Here is a 14,883-nt window from a genome sequence, read left to right as displayed (position 1 = left end):
AGAAGACATCAATCTTTTAGTCATGTCAAAACTCAATCCCTAACTAGCTAAATATTAAAAGATAAAATTAAAAAAAACTAAAGTGAACTCGAGCTAATCTTCAAAATTTATGATCCAAGTCACGAGACTAGGACTAACCCCTTAAAAACAAAACCTAAAAAGATCACAAAGTTAAATCACTAATCAATAAAATATTGAGGGGTGAGATTGAAAAAAATCTTAATAAAAAATGCTAAAAAATAAATAATAATCAAATGAACGAAGATCAAATTTGATATAAAAATAAAATGAAAAAAAAAATATTCAGGGATGAAATTGAAAGAATAAAAAAAATTAAAGAAAGATTCAGGGATGAAATTGAAAGAATAAAAAAATTAAAGAAAGATAAAAAAAATAGCAATAAAAAAAATAAAGAGTAAATTTGATATAAAAATTAAATAAAATCAAATGTTAAGGAATAAAATTGAAAAAAATTATAAAAAACTCAAAATAAATTAACTAACAATCAAAACAATGAAAATTAATATAAAAAAAATAATATGACACTTTTTAATTTTGTCAGGCCAACACAATTCCAGAATAAATGAGAAAGAAGGAAAAAAAAAGGAAAAAGCCTGTCAAAGTTCAACTATCATGCCTTCATCAACATATAGCGTACCACTTGAAAAAAAATATGTTGTAAGGCTTTCAATGCTATTGAAGAAGCTTTAGTTTGGTCATTAAGAGACTTCTCATGCATTGTTTGAATGCTATAGGCATCGCCCATCATTAAATGCTTATGTTGCACACACTAACTTATTTTCCTTACATGTATATCCTGACTTTTATACTTGTTTTATTTTCAATTTTATTCCTTTAACATATAATTATTTTATATTAACTAAATTTTATTTTATTTTACACAATTAAGTATCAAGTAAGCATTAAGAACTTTGTTTAATATTGCAAGATTCTTGTAATAAAATAATAAAAACAAACTATTAAATCAAATTTCAAATAGACCAACGTAAATATATCAAATTAAAAAATAGTTAAGAGACTAAAATAAAATAAGTGACATGAACTTCTCTTTTAATAGTACAAATCAGTAAATAATATTGATAAATAAAAAAATAAGACTGAATATTTCTTTTAACTTTAAATTTAGTTAAGAAGCAAAAATTATTTTAAATTAAATTAAAATTTATTTTATAAAATCAAAACTTTATCGAGTAACAGAACATTCTGAAGGCCTTGAAATTTTTATACACACACGCACGTCGATAACAAATCACCAAGAAATCGTAGAAAATCCTAGGAAAAAGAAAAGAAAACCAGAGGTCGAATGAACAGTAGATTCCCTCACAGACGTAGGGCGGGGCCCAAATTTACATAAGTACAAGCTGTCAGATCAGATAGTAAAAGCATTGAAAAGATGCTCTTCAATCTCTCCGTCCCATGTAATATACTATTCTGCATCTGCCTGCGTACGCGGGTTTCTGATAATCAAAGTGAGAAATAAAAATAAAAAAGAGAGAAAAAAAGAGGTATCTCACCAAAACATCAATGGCTGAACCTGAATCAAAACAAGCCCATTTCAGGTACGATTTCTTCAATTCCCCGATCATTAACACAACTTTTTAAGGGATAGATATTACGCTATACCCTCAAGTTATATCGTAAAGAAACTCATCGATCCATGCCTACTGTCGACCTTGATGATAGCACCCTATCAAAGGAAGAGATTGGGGCTCTTGTTCAGACCAAGATTTACTCAGAAAATAATCATGACGAGAAGTATCGACAACAACCCACTTGCTTCATTACCATTTATATATTACAACTCAATGTTAGATGTTCTTTTGTGGGCTCGGATTCTTTCTTATTGTTATGTGGCCTTCTCCTGTTCTTTCAGGCATCAATCTTCAAGACTGGAGAAAGCAGGTGCTTTACTTGATTTCTTTTTGTTGTATTGTCATGGTTCTTATACTTACAATGGATTAAGATGTTGTGATGCTAGTGATCTATAGAGAGAGTTCAGCTTATGACCCGTGTACTCTTAAATGGTTTGTGTCATTCGGAATTGGACAGTGGCATTAGGCTAAATGACCAACTGCACAAACCTTTTTAGGCTAACTTTTGATTCCTAACATGGGAGGAGTCTAATTCTTATTGTCTTCTAGTAAAAAAAACAATTGTTAATCATCACTTGTTATTTCTATTCATATACTATCCTAGTATGTTCTCACTTTTTTTTTCTTTTTATTTTTTATTGAGCCATATTGAAGCCATGTCAGTCTCAAGGACATACAGTGGTGAACTTTTGAATGTTTTGGGTGGTAGTAAATGTTAGGTATTTGGATTAGAGGAGGTAGAGATGTTGCTGTTTGTGGCCATTTTTTCTCTCCGTTGTTGCAGGGGCTCTGATACCAAAACATGTTAGAAAGTTTTTGGTTCTCCTCACTTGACAGTGAGCACTGAGCAGTATCTGTCATATTATACACTGAAGTAGATAACCTTTGGAATGCTACAAGGAAAGCTAGGTACTAGATAACGATATGTAATAACAATTAAAGAAGAACTTGTCAATCTTTTCTGCTCGTACTAACCTGATAAAGATGATAACACACTTGAGGTTTAGGATAGGTAACATAAATAATGTCAAGGCAGTGGCTTCTGACATGAGCTGTATTGTTGTATCTGAACTTGGAGTCTGACATGGATTCAATATGGCTAAATGATTTTGAATCAAACCACTTATTTTGCATATATGCTGTTCCTGTATTAGCAGAGAATAATGTCAAGGCAAAGGCACCCAATCTAATTGAAAGAGCAAAGGAAGAGATTGAAGCAATCATTCACCATGGCAAGTCACCACTCCATCATCATAAAGAAACTCATGGAAGGAATGATGACATTGATGATAGTACCCCAATTGATCAAGTCAAAGGTCCAAGCGTTTTCCAACGAGCAAAGGAAGAAATCGAAGCCCTTGTTCAAACAATCCATCGTAAGAAAGAATCCAGCAATTCTGTGTCTTCTCCTAAGAAGGAAGGTGGTTTTGGAGCTTGTATTGGGAAAGGGTTGGAAAAAATTTGCTCCTTTAACTGGGGTAGTAAGAGAGATTAATTTAACATTTTTGCATAGCAAAATTTTCATATTTGTTTGTTTTTGAGAATGTACTATAGCATAGGAAAAATAAAATACAACTATGAATCAGTAAGAATTCATACCATGGGTGAAATATAGAAATTCACTTGATTTATTTTTTCATTTCATTACTGTATATTTTATCTATTGAATATCTAGTAATACAGATTTTCTTGTTTACATTTGACAAGATTCTTGAGTACAGTTTCTGTTTTTGATGACAAAACTCTGATATTCTATTTTAATTTTACAAGAAACATTTTGGTTTCATCACCGTTAGCTTTTTTTTTTCCCCCCCATTAACTAGGTGGCTTTGAGCTCAAGACTTCTTTAAAAGAGGGCCTGCATGCCACTAAACCTGATAATTTTTATTAAGTTGATGCATCGTTGAAAAACCATTTCATTCTCTGATAGATAGCAAATAGAATTCTGCTTTTTTGCACTTCAGAGAAATCTTACAAAATGAAGATTTAGTCAACTTCAGTGCCACCCTCATCAGGCTATTATCAGATGACAAAACCTATGCAGTGTAAGCTTCCACCCCTCGTCATTCACGCCAAATACTTGAGTAACTAGTAGAGAGAGCTTTTGATGAAGTGGAATGTTTAAGCATGAAGCAGTGGACTTTTCTTAATTCCTCTGTTTTTTCAAGAGCAGTACTGGTGGAGCATGAACTTTCCAGTCGCATAGTTGAACTCTTCTGCTCCTAATTTGTGAAGCCGAAATCCTATAATCTCAGTTGTTGTGGCCGACAATCATTTACGTAATCAAGTTTAGCCGGCAAAACCATCCTTTTCTTTTATGACCACTTTGCCTACAGATGCCTGTCAGTTCAATTGAAAATAACTCGGATCATGAAAGCAGAACCAAATAAGGCAAGAAGAAAACAAGAGATGACAGTAGAGCCATCATCATGGCTACCTTAGTTTCTGACACTGGAAGCGCGGGAGTTGGAAAATTCTTGACACGAGTTCAGCTGTAGTCTGTCATCATAAATTGGAAGTTGTATCACATGTTGCCCTCATAGCTAGGGAATGATTGGCCAGGCCAACAAAGACAAATTAATGACAAAATATATGTCCAGAGACGAAGTCTTGTAATGAGAGACACGTCAGATCAGAATCAAAAGCAGTAGTGGCAAATGCCTCTCCCCAAGTAGTTGTCACAAAATATATTCTATTTCTTAATTATTTGGATTCAAGTTTTGAGAGATTTATTTATTTATTTATTTTTTCTGAATACATTACGCTGGTTTGAGAGTAGGATTTAACCTTAAATAATTAATGTATGTACGACTTGTTTAAATGATACTATTTATATAAGAAAAAGAAGGAGGGCAGAGCAGGTGACGAAAGCAGAAAACGGACAAAAACATATTTTAACCATGCAATAGCCAATAGTAGCAGCTCCAGCAACAGAAGGACCACTACAAAGTCATTAGGCTGTTAAACACCCCCAGTCGTTTGATCAGGATTAGATCAACGATCAGTATGGAATACGTTGAGCTCAAACAAGAAAAGAGTGTGATGAGGGTCTGATCCTGATGTACGGAAAAAAGTGTGATGAGGGTCTGATCCTGATGTACGGGAAAAAAAATAATCCAGAATCCTTAACTGAAATCATGATTCATGACAACACCCACCAAAAAAGAAAAGAGCTTACTGTGTACCATGTATATTCTCTCCATGTCTCTTTGTTTACCCTCTTCTCGTCACCCGTGTTCTTAGTTGACCATGGTACCCAGCTTACCCCCCCGCTCTCTCTGCATGTATTATGTGCATCACCAAATATCTATTAACCTATAAAGTCTTCGATTGATTGAATCAAGCACCGACAGTTTTTGTCCTCTAAAGTTGTTTCCAATTTTTGAATGAAAACTCTGTTTCTGTTTCTGTTTCTCTACACTGACTTCTCGTATAGAAAGTTGGCTTCTTTTTGTCTCAAACAGGTTCAATCTGCTCCAATTTTCAATCTTTAAAATCCAAGTTCTATAGTTTCTGGTTTTCTTTCTGTTGTTGATGGATAATAGGATTGTTTTCTCGGATTCTAACGAGATCAGCAATGGAAGTAGTACTTGCTGCATAGAAACTCCCTCAAGTTCAAAGCCTTTTACAAACCCAGAAATTGCAGCTCTTCAACAACTATCAGGAAACCTTGAAACAATCTTTGACTCCCAAGATTTTGACTACTTTGCTGATGCCAAAATCACAAGCTCCAATTACAACCATGAAGTCCCAGTTCACAGGTGCATTTTATCTGCGAGAAGTCCTTTTTTCAAGAGTGTTTTCTCGAGTCCTGTGGCTAAAGACAGAAGTGGGGTAGCAAAGTTTGAATTGAAGGAATTGGCTAAGGACTATGATGTTGGATTTGATTCACTTATGACAGTCTTGGGTTATTTGTATTGTGGGAAAGTGAGGCCTTGGCCTAAAGATGTTTGTGCTTGTGTGGATGATGATTGTTCCCATATTGCTTGCAGGCCTGCAGTGGATCTCCTGACTGAGGTTCTTTATGCCTCTTTTACATTCCAGGTTAATGAGTTGGTGGCTCTTTATCAGGTAAGAGTTAAGAGATTGATTCTGAATTTACTTTCGAACGTTGTTTTATAGTTGTTGCTCAGTGTTTTTCATGTAGCAGTTTCTAAGTGTGTTTGTGTAGTAGTTGTTGAATTCCTCTTCTTATTCTTCTTGCCAAATACTGCCAACGTCACCTTCAAATAGGTGGCAAGAAAGTACTATGGATTGATTTGAAGAAATTCAAATGGCCAAGGACGTTTTCTTTTTCTGAGTATTATTCTTGGAAAAATGCAACTGTCTGTGTGTTTTGCCTAGTGTATTTAGATCTTCCAAAGCTGCACATAATTTAAGACAATAGGCACTGGAAGGACCATCATCATGTATCCAAGTTGATCATTGATAGCCCATCAGTTCTGATCATATTGGCATGGTGCTTTCAGATGAACTTAATTCTCATGGAAGGAAATGAATCTCATTTTGAAATTTAATGATATTAGGATGGATATTTATGGTACCAGATACATTTGAATTTATTAGAGTTTAAAATGATTAACATGATAGAGTTACATTCCTTTCCAAAGGAACCGGCGATTGCTATTACAGAAGATATAAATGAATGAAACCTGTATAGTTTCTGCTAATGGAATACAATTACGGAATCCAATTACATTTTGCTCAGTTTCATCTCTTAATTTTAGGTTGGCTATTTTGTTTGATTGCAGAGGCACCTATTAGACATTCTTGACAAGGTTTCAGCTGATGACATCTTGGTGATTCTAGCAGTTGCAAACATATGCGGTGAAGCTTGTGAGAGATTGCTAACAAGATGCGTTGAGATTATTGTGAAATCAAATGTTGATATTGTTACTCTGGATAAAGCCTTGCCGCAGTACATTGTGAAGAAAATCATGGATTCTCGTTTGGAACTTGGTTTGAATGTGCCTGGGAACAGTAACTTACTAGATAAACATGTAAAGAGAATACATCGGGCTCTGGACTCGGATGATGTTGAGCTAGTTAGAATGCTACTGAAAGAGGCACATACTAATCTAGATGATGCGCATGCACTCCACTATGCTGTTTCATACTGTGATGCAAAGACTACAACTGAGATTCTTGATCTTGGATTAGCTGATGTTAACTGCAGAAATTCAAGGGGTTACACCGTGCTGCATGTTGCTGCAATGCGGAAAGATCCTAAGATTATAGTATCTCTCTTAACGAAGGGAGCTCGGCTGTCAGATCTTACTTTAGATGGTAGGAAGGCTCTGCAGATATCAAAACGACTTACAAGGGCCACGGATTATCATAAGTCAACAGAGGAAGGAAAAGCTTCTCCCAAGGAGCGCTTGTGTATAGAAATATTGGAACAAGCAGAAATGAGGGATCCATTACTTGGAGAGGCTTCTCTTTCTCTTGCTATGGCTGGTGATGACCTGAGAATGAAATTGTTGTACCTCGAAAATAGAGGTAATTTTCATTATGTTCATATTTCTTCCTTTGAAGTATTATGCCTCGCTTATATCTGTCTTGTTACAATCAATACTATCATTTCTTTTTAGTTTTAACCCTTTCAATTGTGTTTTGATAATTTCACGACATGAATCTTTTGTGTTGAACATTTGCCTTATATACTATATCAACCTGAAGTTCATATAACTTATTTTTTAATGAAAAAGAAAAAAAAGGCATTCATTACATATAAATGTTAGGATATTTCAGAAATCAAACACACATAAATTTATATGATTTGATAACTTGTCTATTTCACAAAGCTACTGGTTTGTATTAATTTATTAAAGAAACAATATAAACAACGAGGAGGAGAAAACTCTTCTCTACTCAACTCATTTTCACTCAAGCTCTTTCTATCTTGTTCTTTCTGTACTCACCACACACGCAGCTTTTCACTGAATATATATATACAGATGAAGCTGGGAGCAAGGGCCATAAATCATGCCATGATTTATGTTTTAAATTAAGTCTCTATCATGTGCTAAGTGAGAGATTAGTTATTCTTACTTGTATATAGTGGAATTGGAACATTGTTTGTCTCCACTTTGCTAACAATCTCTCATTTAGAGACAAATAATAAAATTATTTTTTATCCTTGAAAACCAACCGAAGTTTTACATAACTTCAGTTTATCAAGTGTAACTCCTTTGGTTAATATGTCAACTGGATTCTTACTTCCATAGACCTTTTCTAGCATTAGTTGTTTATCATCTAACAATTATTGGATAAAGTGATATTTGATCTGAATATGCTTAGTCCTGAAGTAAAATGCTAGATTCTTGGCAAGGAAGATTGCACTCTGACTGTCGTTATACAGAGTACCTTTCCATTCATCTTGCCCAATTCTTTCAGGAAACTTTGCAACCATTTTATCTCTTTTGTAGATTCTGATACTGCAACATATTTAGCTTCTATTATTTGAAGAGCGACGATCTTTTGCAAGGTTGATCTCCTAGAAACAGTAATATCTCCTAGAGTATATACATATCCTGTAATGCTCTTTCTTCTATCAACATCGCCTTTCAATATTGCTTTCCAGGATTGCTCATATATCAGCTTACAACTCCCATTGCATGAACAATATCTGATTTGATACAGACCATAGCATACATCAAAGAGCCGATAGCTAAGGCATATAGAATCTTATCCATGTATCCATGTTTTAGCTTAGTTTTTGGCGATTGGTTTTTGTTAGCTTGAAATGATTCCCCAGAAATGTACTTACTAGTTTAGCATTATCCATATTAAATATGCTGAGAACCTTCTTGACATACTCTGTTTGTGAAAGCTTTAGTATGTCTTTGTCTTTATCCCTGATAATTCTTATGCCAAGTATTTGTTTAACAGCTCCCAGATCCTTCATTTCAAATTGTTTTGACAAATGTTGTTTCAACTTGTCAATATCTTTAATGCTGAATCTTGCAATCAATATATCATCTACATATATTAGTAGAATGATGTATGAATTGTCAAAATGTTTGACATAGCAACAATGATCAGCTTGGCATCTTGTGTACCCTGAACTACACATGAAGTTGTCAAGCTTCTTGTATCACTGTCTTGGAGCTTGCTTCAAACCATATCGGCTTTTCTTTAGCTTGTAGACTTGTTTCTCATTTCCCTGTATTGTAAACCCCTCTAGTTGTTGCATATAAATGTCTTCCTCCAAGTTACTATGAAATGCTATTTTTGCATCTAGTTATTCAAGATGTAAATTTTTTGCAGCTATTATCTTTAAAACAACTCTGATTGTTGTGAGCTTTACAACTGGAGAAAATATCTGAGTAGTCAATCCCTTTCTTTTGTTGAAACCCTTTTACAACAAGTCTTGTCATGAACTGTTTGCTTCCATCATGCTCAGTCTTTATTATGTAAACCCACTTGTTTTGCAAAGCTTTCTTTCCTTCAAGCAGTGTGCTTAGCTCCCAAGTCTTGTTCTTTAACAAAGAATCCATCTCATCCTTCATGGCTAACTCCCAATTGCTTTAGTTTTCATCTTGTAATGATTCTTTATAAGTTTGTGGTTTACCACTATTTGTCAGCAAAATATAATTTAGTAGAAGTGTGAACCATTGTAGGGGCTTTACAGTTATTGAAGACCTGCGAACATAAACAATAGGTTCACTTGGCTCTGTATCTTCCTGTGCGGTGGTACGAACATAAACAATAGGTTCACTTGGCTTTGTATCTTCCTGTGCTTGAATCTTCTTGTAAAGGATCTTAATTTTTGTTCTGCTTAGTAACATTAGGAAGTCCTTCTAATCTTATGAATTCAGATTTTTATGGACTTATATTTGAATCAGCCAAATCTGTTTCTACACTTGATTTGTCTTTGTACAAAACTTTCTCATTGAAGATCACATTCCTGCTTTTGATAATCTTTTTATTCTGATCATCTCAGAACCGAAATCCAAATTCTTCATCTTTATAGCCAATAAAAAAACATTTCTTGGATTTGGCATTTAGCTTGTTGCAAGCATCAGAATCTACATGAACATAGAAAACACACCCAAAGACTTTTAGATAAGAGAGTTGTACTTCTTTTTCTCTCCATACTTCCTCGGGTAATTTGAACTCCAAAAGAACTGATGGTCAACGGTTAATCAAGTAAACTACAATACAAACTGCGTCGGCCCAAAATGTTTGAGGTAACCTTTAATGCAGCCTCATGCTTCTAGCTTGTTCATTGATGGTCCTGTTCGTTCAACAATTTCATTTTGTTGTGTTGTGCCTAGAACGGTCTTTTCCATTTTCATCCCTTTGACAACGCTATACTCTTTGAAACCTCCATCAATGTATTCTTTTCCATTATCAGATCTCACGCATTTCAACTTTAAACCTGATTCAATCACAACCATAGTCTTCCATTTCTTGAATGTTTCAAACACATCAGATTTATTTTTCAGAAAGTATATCCATACCTTCTGCTGGAATCGTCAATGAAAGTCACATAATACCGATAACATTTAAGAGATGCAACTAGAGAAGGTCTTCATAAATCTATGTGTACCAGTTCTAACTTTTTTGGTCTTAAAGTCTTGCCAACCTTTAAGAAATTGAGCTTCTTCTTTTTTTTTTCCAAGAATACAACTTTCATAAATGTCTAGATCAATATTTTTTTAACTCTAGCAGCTTTTCATTTGACTGAATTATCTTCATCCCCTTTTGACTCATATGGCTGAGTCTACAGTGTCATAGCTGTGCTTGATTTTCTGCTTCAGTAGAGGTAATAATGCCTGCAAATCTTGTGGTCATATATAAGGTTTTAGTTTTCTTTCTATGAGCCAAAACCATTGCTTCCTTTGATACTTTCCATATACTTAAAAAAAGGGATTGAATGACTATTATTGTCAAGCTATCCAACGAAGATCAGTTTCTTCTTTAATCCAGGAACATGTTTTACATTTTATAAGTTCCATATTGATCCATTCATTGTCTTGATTTGCACATCTTCTATGCCTACAATATCTATTGATTTTCCATCAGCTAGATAAACTACACCGTGATCTTTAGCGACATAGTTTTGTACCATTTCGTGGTGTGGTTTACAGTGAAATGAAGCACCAGAATCAAGAATCCAATCATCAATTGAACTATGTACAGCAAGAATCAAAGCATGTTGTACCTCATATGTGGTAACATTTGTAGTCAGCTTTAGGTTTTTTCGGTTTTGTGCAACTCATCATGTAATGACCAGATTTGCCACAATTCCAACATTCAACCTGCTTTTCGAGTCCAGACTTGCTTCTACTTTTGTATCTTTATTTTGATCTGCCTCTAAATAAGCCTCTATCTTGTCTCCTCCCTCAAGTGTTGATGTTGAAAGTTGAACCTGAACTTGAACTTGAACTTTCGCCTAAGTCTTTCCTTCATACTTCTTCAGCCAAAATCAAATCTTGGATATCATCATATTTTAGTTTGGATTTTCTGGCTGAGTTTCTCACGGCTGTTCTCGTACCTTCTCAACTGTTTGGATGTGAAGCTAGCAAAATGAGTTGCGAATCTCATCATCAAACTCAATCTCAACAGATGACAATTGATTTGTGATGGTATTGAAGTTGTTGAGATGTTGTGTAACAGAGGTGCCTTTTATCATCTTCAAGTTGAACAACTTTTTCATTAAGTGCACTTTATTATTTGCCAAAGGCTTCTTATACATCTCAGACAAGGCTTTTATTAATCTTGCAGTGGCTTTTTCTTTTGTAACATTGTGAACAACTCTTCTTGATAAGGATAGCTGGATAATGCCCAAAACTTATCTACCAAGAATTAGCCAATCTTCTTCTTGCATATTCTCTGGTTTGCTCTCCAAAAAAGACAGATGAAGTTTCTTCCCATATAGATAGTCTTCGATTTGCCTTTTTTAATATCCAAAATCTGTCCCATTAAATTTTTCAATTCCAGCAGCTTTTATTTCATCTTACATTTTCGCTAACTTTAAATTAGAATTTGCGAATTGGACTTTATGATTGTGTCCAGAGTGGCCGGAAACGTTGGAAACGACTTTGAAATTACCCAAATCGGACTTTGGACGGCTCAGATCTGATCAATCAAATTTTTAAATAAATGGATGGTGCAGATAAAGCCCATGTCAATTGAAATAGTACCTGCAATATACCAGATCAAAACTCAATATGATGACGTGGCCTGATGACTTGTCAAACAAGTAAGCAATACGGGTCCACAACTGATGACGTGGCAGATCCACATGGAATTTAAGTTGACATGTCGGTTACGTGGTTGCTGCCTATGCAGAATTGTTGCTATATTTGCTGGCTGGCTGGTGGTGGGTCAACCCGATTCAGTTGTAGGTATTCGGGTGAAGAAGGAGCGTGCAGCGCGTGTTGGCGCGTCTGTGCACATGGGTTTGTCCTGATATCGGCGCGTGTGGGAATGCAGGACGTGGGTTCTTAGCTAGAGTTTCACTAGTGGATTTGTCTCGTCGTTCCCTACATGATGGTATATTCAAAAACACGTTTTGAGAACTTTGATTTCTGGGTTTGGATCAAACACTCTTTTTTAAGAACAAGTTTTGATACCAGTTGTTAAGACATCCCAAAAATCACACACACATAAATTTACGTGATTCAATAACTTGTCTACTCCACGGAGTTAGTGGTTTATAGTAATCTATCAAAGAAACGATACAAACAAGGAGGAGGAGAAAACTCTTCTCTACTCAACTCACTTTCACTCAAGCTCTCTCTCTATCTTGTTCTCTCTATACTCATTACATACGCAGCTCTTCACTAAATATATATATATATATAGATGAAGCTGGAGTAAAGACTATAAATCATGTCATGATGTATGTCTTAAATTAAGCTTTTATCATATGCTAAATGAGAGATTAGTTGTTCCCACTTGTATATAATGTAGATGGGATATTGTTTATCTCCACCTTATTAACAATGAGAGCTTTGGCAAGTCATTGAGGACAAAAAACACAGTAATTTTTTCCCTACAAGTGAAACACTGTTCACATGCTCATTGTGATAATTTTCTAGTCTCTCTCGTTGGTTCAACCTCAGCTCATTGATTGGATTTGGAATTACTTAGCTATTGCCACTTATGCTTGTTCATCTGGTTGCTCTTTCCTAACTGACAATTGGAGGCGTTGTAAAACTTGATCTTTATACCATTCACTGCAGGATTTGTTATCCTTTAGCTATCTGTTTGCAAACTAATGGTACGATGACACACCTGGTGTCTTTGTCTTATATTGGACAGAATAAAAAACATTGTCTCGTGTCGGCATCCTTTTTCATATTCCATCTAACACATTTCTATCACCATGGAATCTACAATGTGAACGATATACAGGGACTTATAATCCACTCTCTTCATATTTATGTCTTCATTCTGTGATTACAAAATTTATTCTGTCTCTTGGAATCTTAGCTTGTACCTTCCTGCAGTTTATTGTCATGCATATCTAGTTCTACTTGTTCTTTAGCCAGCCACTTTTGTGGAGTTAAATTCTCTTTACGCATCAAGCCTTTCTGCCAGAATGAAATGCTTAAGCCAAAGAACTTTCTAAGTTGAATTGTCTGATGAGACGTGCTTTTGGCGTCTATTGTCTATAGCTTATTGCAAAGAGCATTTGATCATTCTGATTGACTTTTTGTGATTTAACTTTTGAGTACTAAGGATCTGGTTTTTTGTGGTTAAAAAATCTTATGGAAGCTATGCAATAAGTTTTCTGTTGAATATACGTGGTGCTGCTACTAGATTCATATCTCCAGTCAGAATGCTTGCTTTAAGTTTCATTATTCCATGTTAATATTTTGCTTTGTATAGTCAGATGCTATCAGTGCTAAAGTTCATCTGCTTACTGGTTTGGGAAATATAACAATCGTTTTTCCCTTCTTTTTTTTTTCTTGCTAATGAAGTTGTTCCCTTTTCTTTCATGGGAAATAAATCTTTGTTTTAGATTTGCATACTTTAGTTGATAATCCTTGGGGGATGATAGCAAACAGTTATCTATCTTGAAATGGTAGTAAATCCTGTTTCCGTTGCTTAATGACTACGATAAATGAAAGCAAAACGCAGAATATGAAGATTGATGTTATTGTTCTTTCAGTTGGACTGGCAAAACTCCTTTTTCCCATGGAAGCAAAAGTTGCGATGGATATTGCTCAAGTTGATGGTACTTCTGAGTTTCCATTTGGTGGCACCAGGCCCAGCATCTTGTCTGGTGCACAAAGGGGAGCTGTGGACTTGAACGAGGCACCTTTCAGAATGCACGAGGAGCATCTAAATAGGATGAGAGCACTCTCTAGAACAGGTTCTTATGCTTACACATATATGAATTGAAACTGCTTTTCCTTCAATACTTGAGTTAGCATTGCTGAAGGAGCTTGACTGCCCTAGTTCAATTGGCTAATGCACTGTTCCATCCACACACCATTGGAGCAAAAGCTGGAAACCATGCCATTTGCTTTGTATTCGAACTTCAAGTTTATCTTTCCATGTAGTTCTAGATTGACATCTCATAGTTTATCAATTTTCTGTTAACAGTGGAACTTGGGAAACGGTTTTTCCCACGTTGCTCAGACGTACTCAACAAAATCATGGATGCTGATGACCTATCACAGATAGCTTATTTAGGGAATGAAACTTCAGAGGAACGACTTGTGAAGAGACAGAGACACCTTGAGCTCCAGGAAGCTCTAAGCAAGGCATTCAATGAAGATAAACAAGAGTTCGACAGGTCTGTCATATCATCTTCATCATCCACCAAGTCAATTGGCACGGCGAGGTCTAATGGTAAGCTTATTGACAAGGGTGGTGATCATTAGGCCTAATCCTGTTCTCCTTTATGATATGGTTTTAATGTTTACCTTGATAATAATACCTTGAATTCTGTATCTTCTGAATTCTAAACACACATCATGGGTTGGTTATCCAGAAAGAAAGGGAAATAGTTTTTAGTTTCTTGCGAACTTGGTAGAAACACTGAGCAGCTTATTTCCCAATTAACAACCAGTCAAGCTTGTCTTGATTTGCTTCTTTTTTAGGGCAGCGAGATCCCATCTTGCACCACGTTAGTGTCATCTTGAACTTAGGGAACTTCTCAATCTTGCCTTGTAATAGTGTATCGACAGAAATTCAGGAAACAAATTTGCTAACCTACATGGATAATCGAAAGCCAACAAGCAGGATTAGATAAAGGAATGTCAACTTATGATGGTATAGAAACACCCCCGCACCCACCCACACCACC

General features: G+C 35.3%; 2 protein-coding genes across 5 annotated transcripts; both read left to right on the top strand.

Annotated features, from left to right (window-relative positions):
- The first annotated feature begins 1,365 nt into the window (after positions 1-1,365).
- Positions 1,366-3,205, top strand: LOC105110108 (DEAD-box ATP-dependent RNA helicase). 4 transcript variants are annotated; one of them, XM_011005034.1, is made up of 4 exons: positions 1,366-1,580; positions 1,705-1,776; positions 1,895-1,923; positions 2,768-3,205. In XM_011005034.1, the coding sequence occupies exons 1-4, from the start codon at positions 1,546-1,548 to the stop codon at positions 3,106-3,108; spliced, it is 477 nt and encodes a 158-aa protein (XP_011003336.1). In that variant the 5' UTR covers positions 1,366-1,545; the 3' UTR covers positions 3,109-3,205. The 4 variants fall into 4 exon arrangements, with proteins under 4 accessions (XP_011003336.1, XP_011003337.1, XP_011003338.1 ...); XM_011005035.1 differs by having other exon boundaries at positions 1,368-1,580; positions 2,771-3,203; XM_011005036.1 differs by lacking the exon at positions 1,705-1,776 and having other exon boundaries at positions 1,373-1,580; positions 2,768-3,203.
- A 1,918-nt stretch (positions 3,206-5,123) lies between these two features.
- NPR1 (regulatory protein (NPR1)) lies at positions 5,124-14,676 on the top strand. The gene is made up of 4 exons (XM_011005032.1): positions 5,124-5,684; positions 6,365-7,112; positions 13,741-13,944; positions 14,178-14,676. The coding sequence occupies exons 1-4, from the start codon at positions 5,148-5,150 to the stop codon at positions 14,456-14,458; spliced, it is 1,770 nt and encodes a 589-aa protein (XP_011003334.1). The 5' UTR covers positions 5,124-5,147; the 3' UTR covers positions 14,459-14,676.
- The last annotated feature ends 207 nt before the right edge of the window (positions 14,677-14,883 follow it).

The sequence above is a fragment of the Populus euphratica genome, unplaced genomic scaffold, assembly GCF_000495115.2.
Source record: "Populus euphratica unplaced genomic scaffold, PopEup_1.0 scaffold240.1, whole genome shotgun sequence".
In the NCBI taxonomy this organism is placed as follows: Eukaryota; Viridiplantae; Streptophyta; class Magnoliopsida; order Malpighiales; family Salicaceae; genus Populus; species Populus euphratica.
Note: the sequence above shows the minus strand (reverse complement) of the source record. Positions and strands in the feature narration are given on the sequence as shown.

Coding starts and splice junctions, on each gene's coding strand:
- LOC105110108 (XM_011005034.1), top strand. CDS start 1,546: ATGGCTGAACCTGAATCAAAACAAGCCCATTTCAG. Junction 1,581..1,704: donor TCAAAACAAGCCCATTTCAG/GTACGATTTCTT, acceptor CCTTGATGATAG/CACCCTATCAAAGGAAGAGA. Junction 1,777..1,894: donor GAAAATAATCATGACGAGAA/GTATCGACAACA, acceptor CTGTTCTTTCAG/GCATCAATCTTCAAGACTGG.
- NPR1 (XM_011005032.1), top strand. CDS start 5,148: ATGGATAATAGGATTGTTTTCTCGGATTCTAACGAGATCAGCAATGGA. Junction 5,685..6,364: donor AGTTGGTGGCTCTTTATCAG/GTAAGAGTTAAG, acceptor GTTTGATTGCAG/AGGCACCTATTAGACATTCT. Junction 13,945..14,177: donor GAGAGCACTCTCTAGAACAG/GTTCTTATGCTT, acceptor TTCTGTTAACAG/TGGAACTTGGGAAACGGTTT.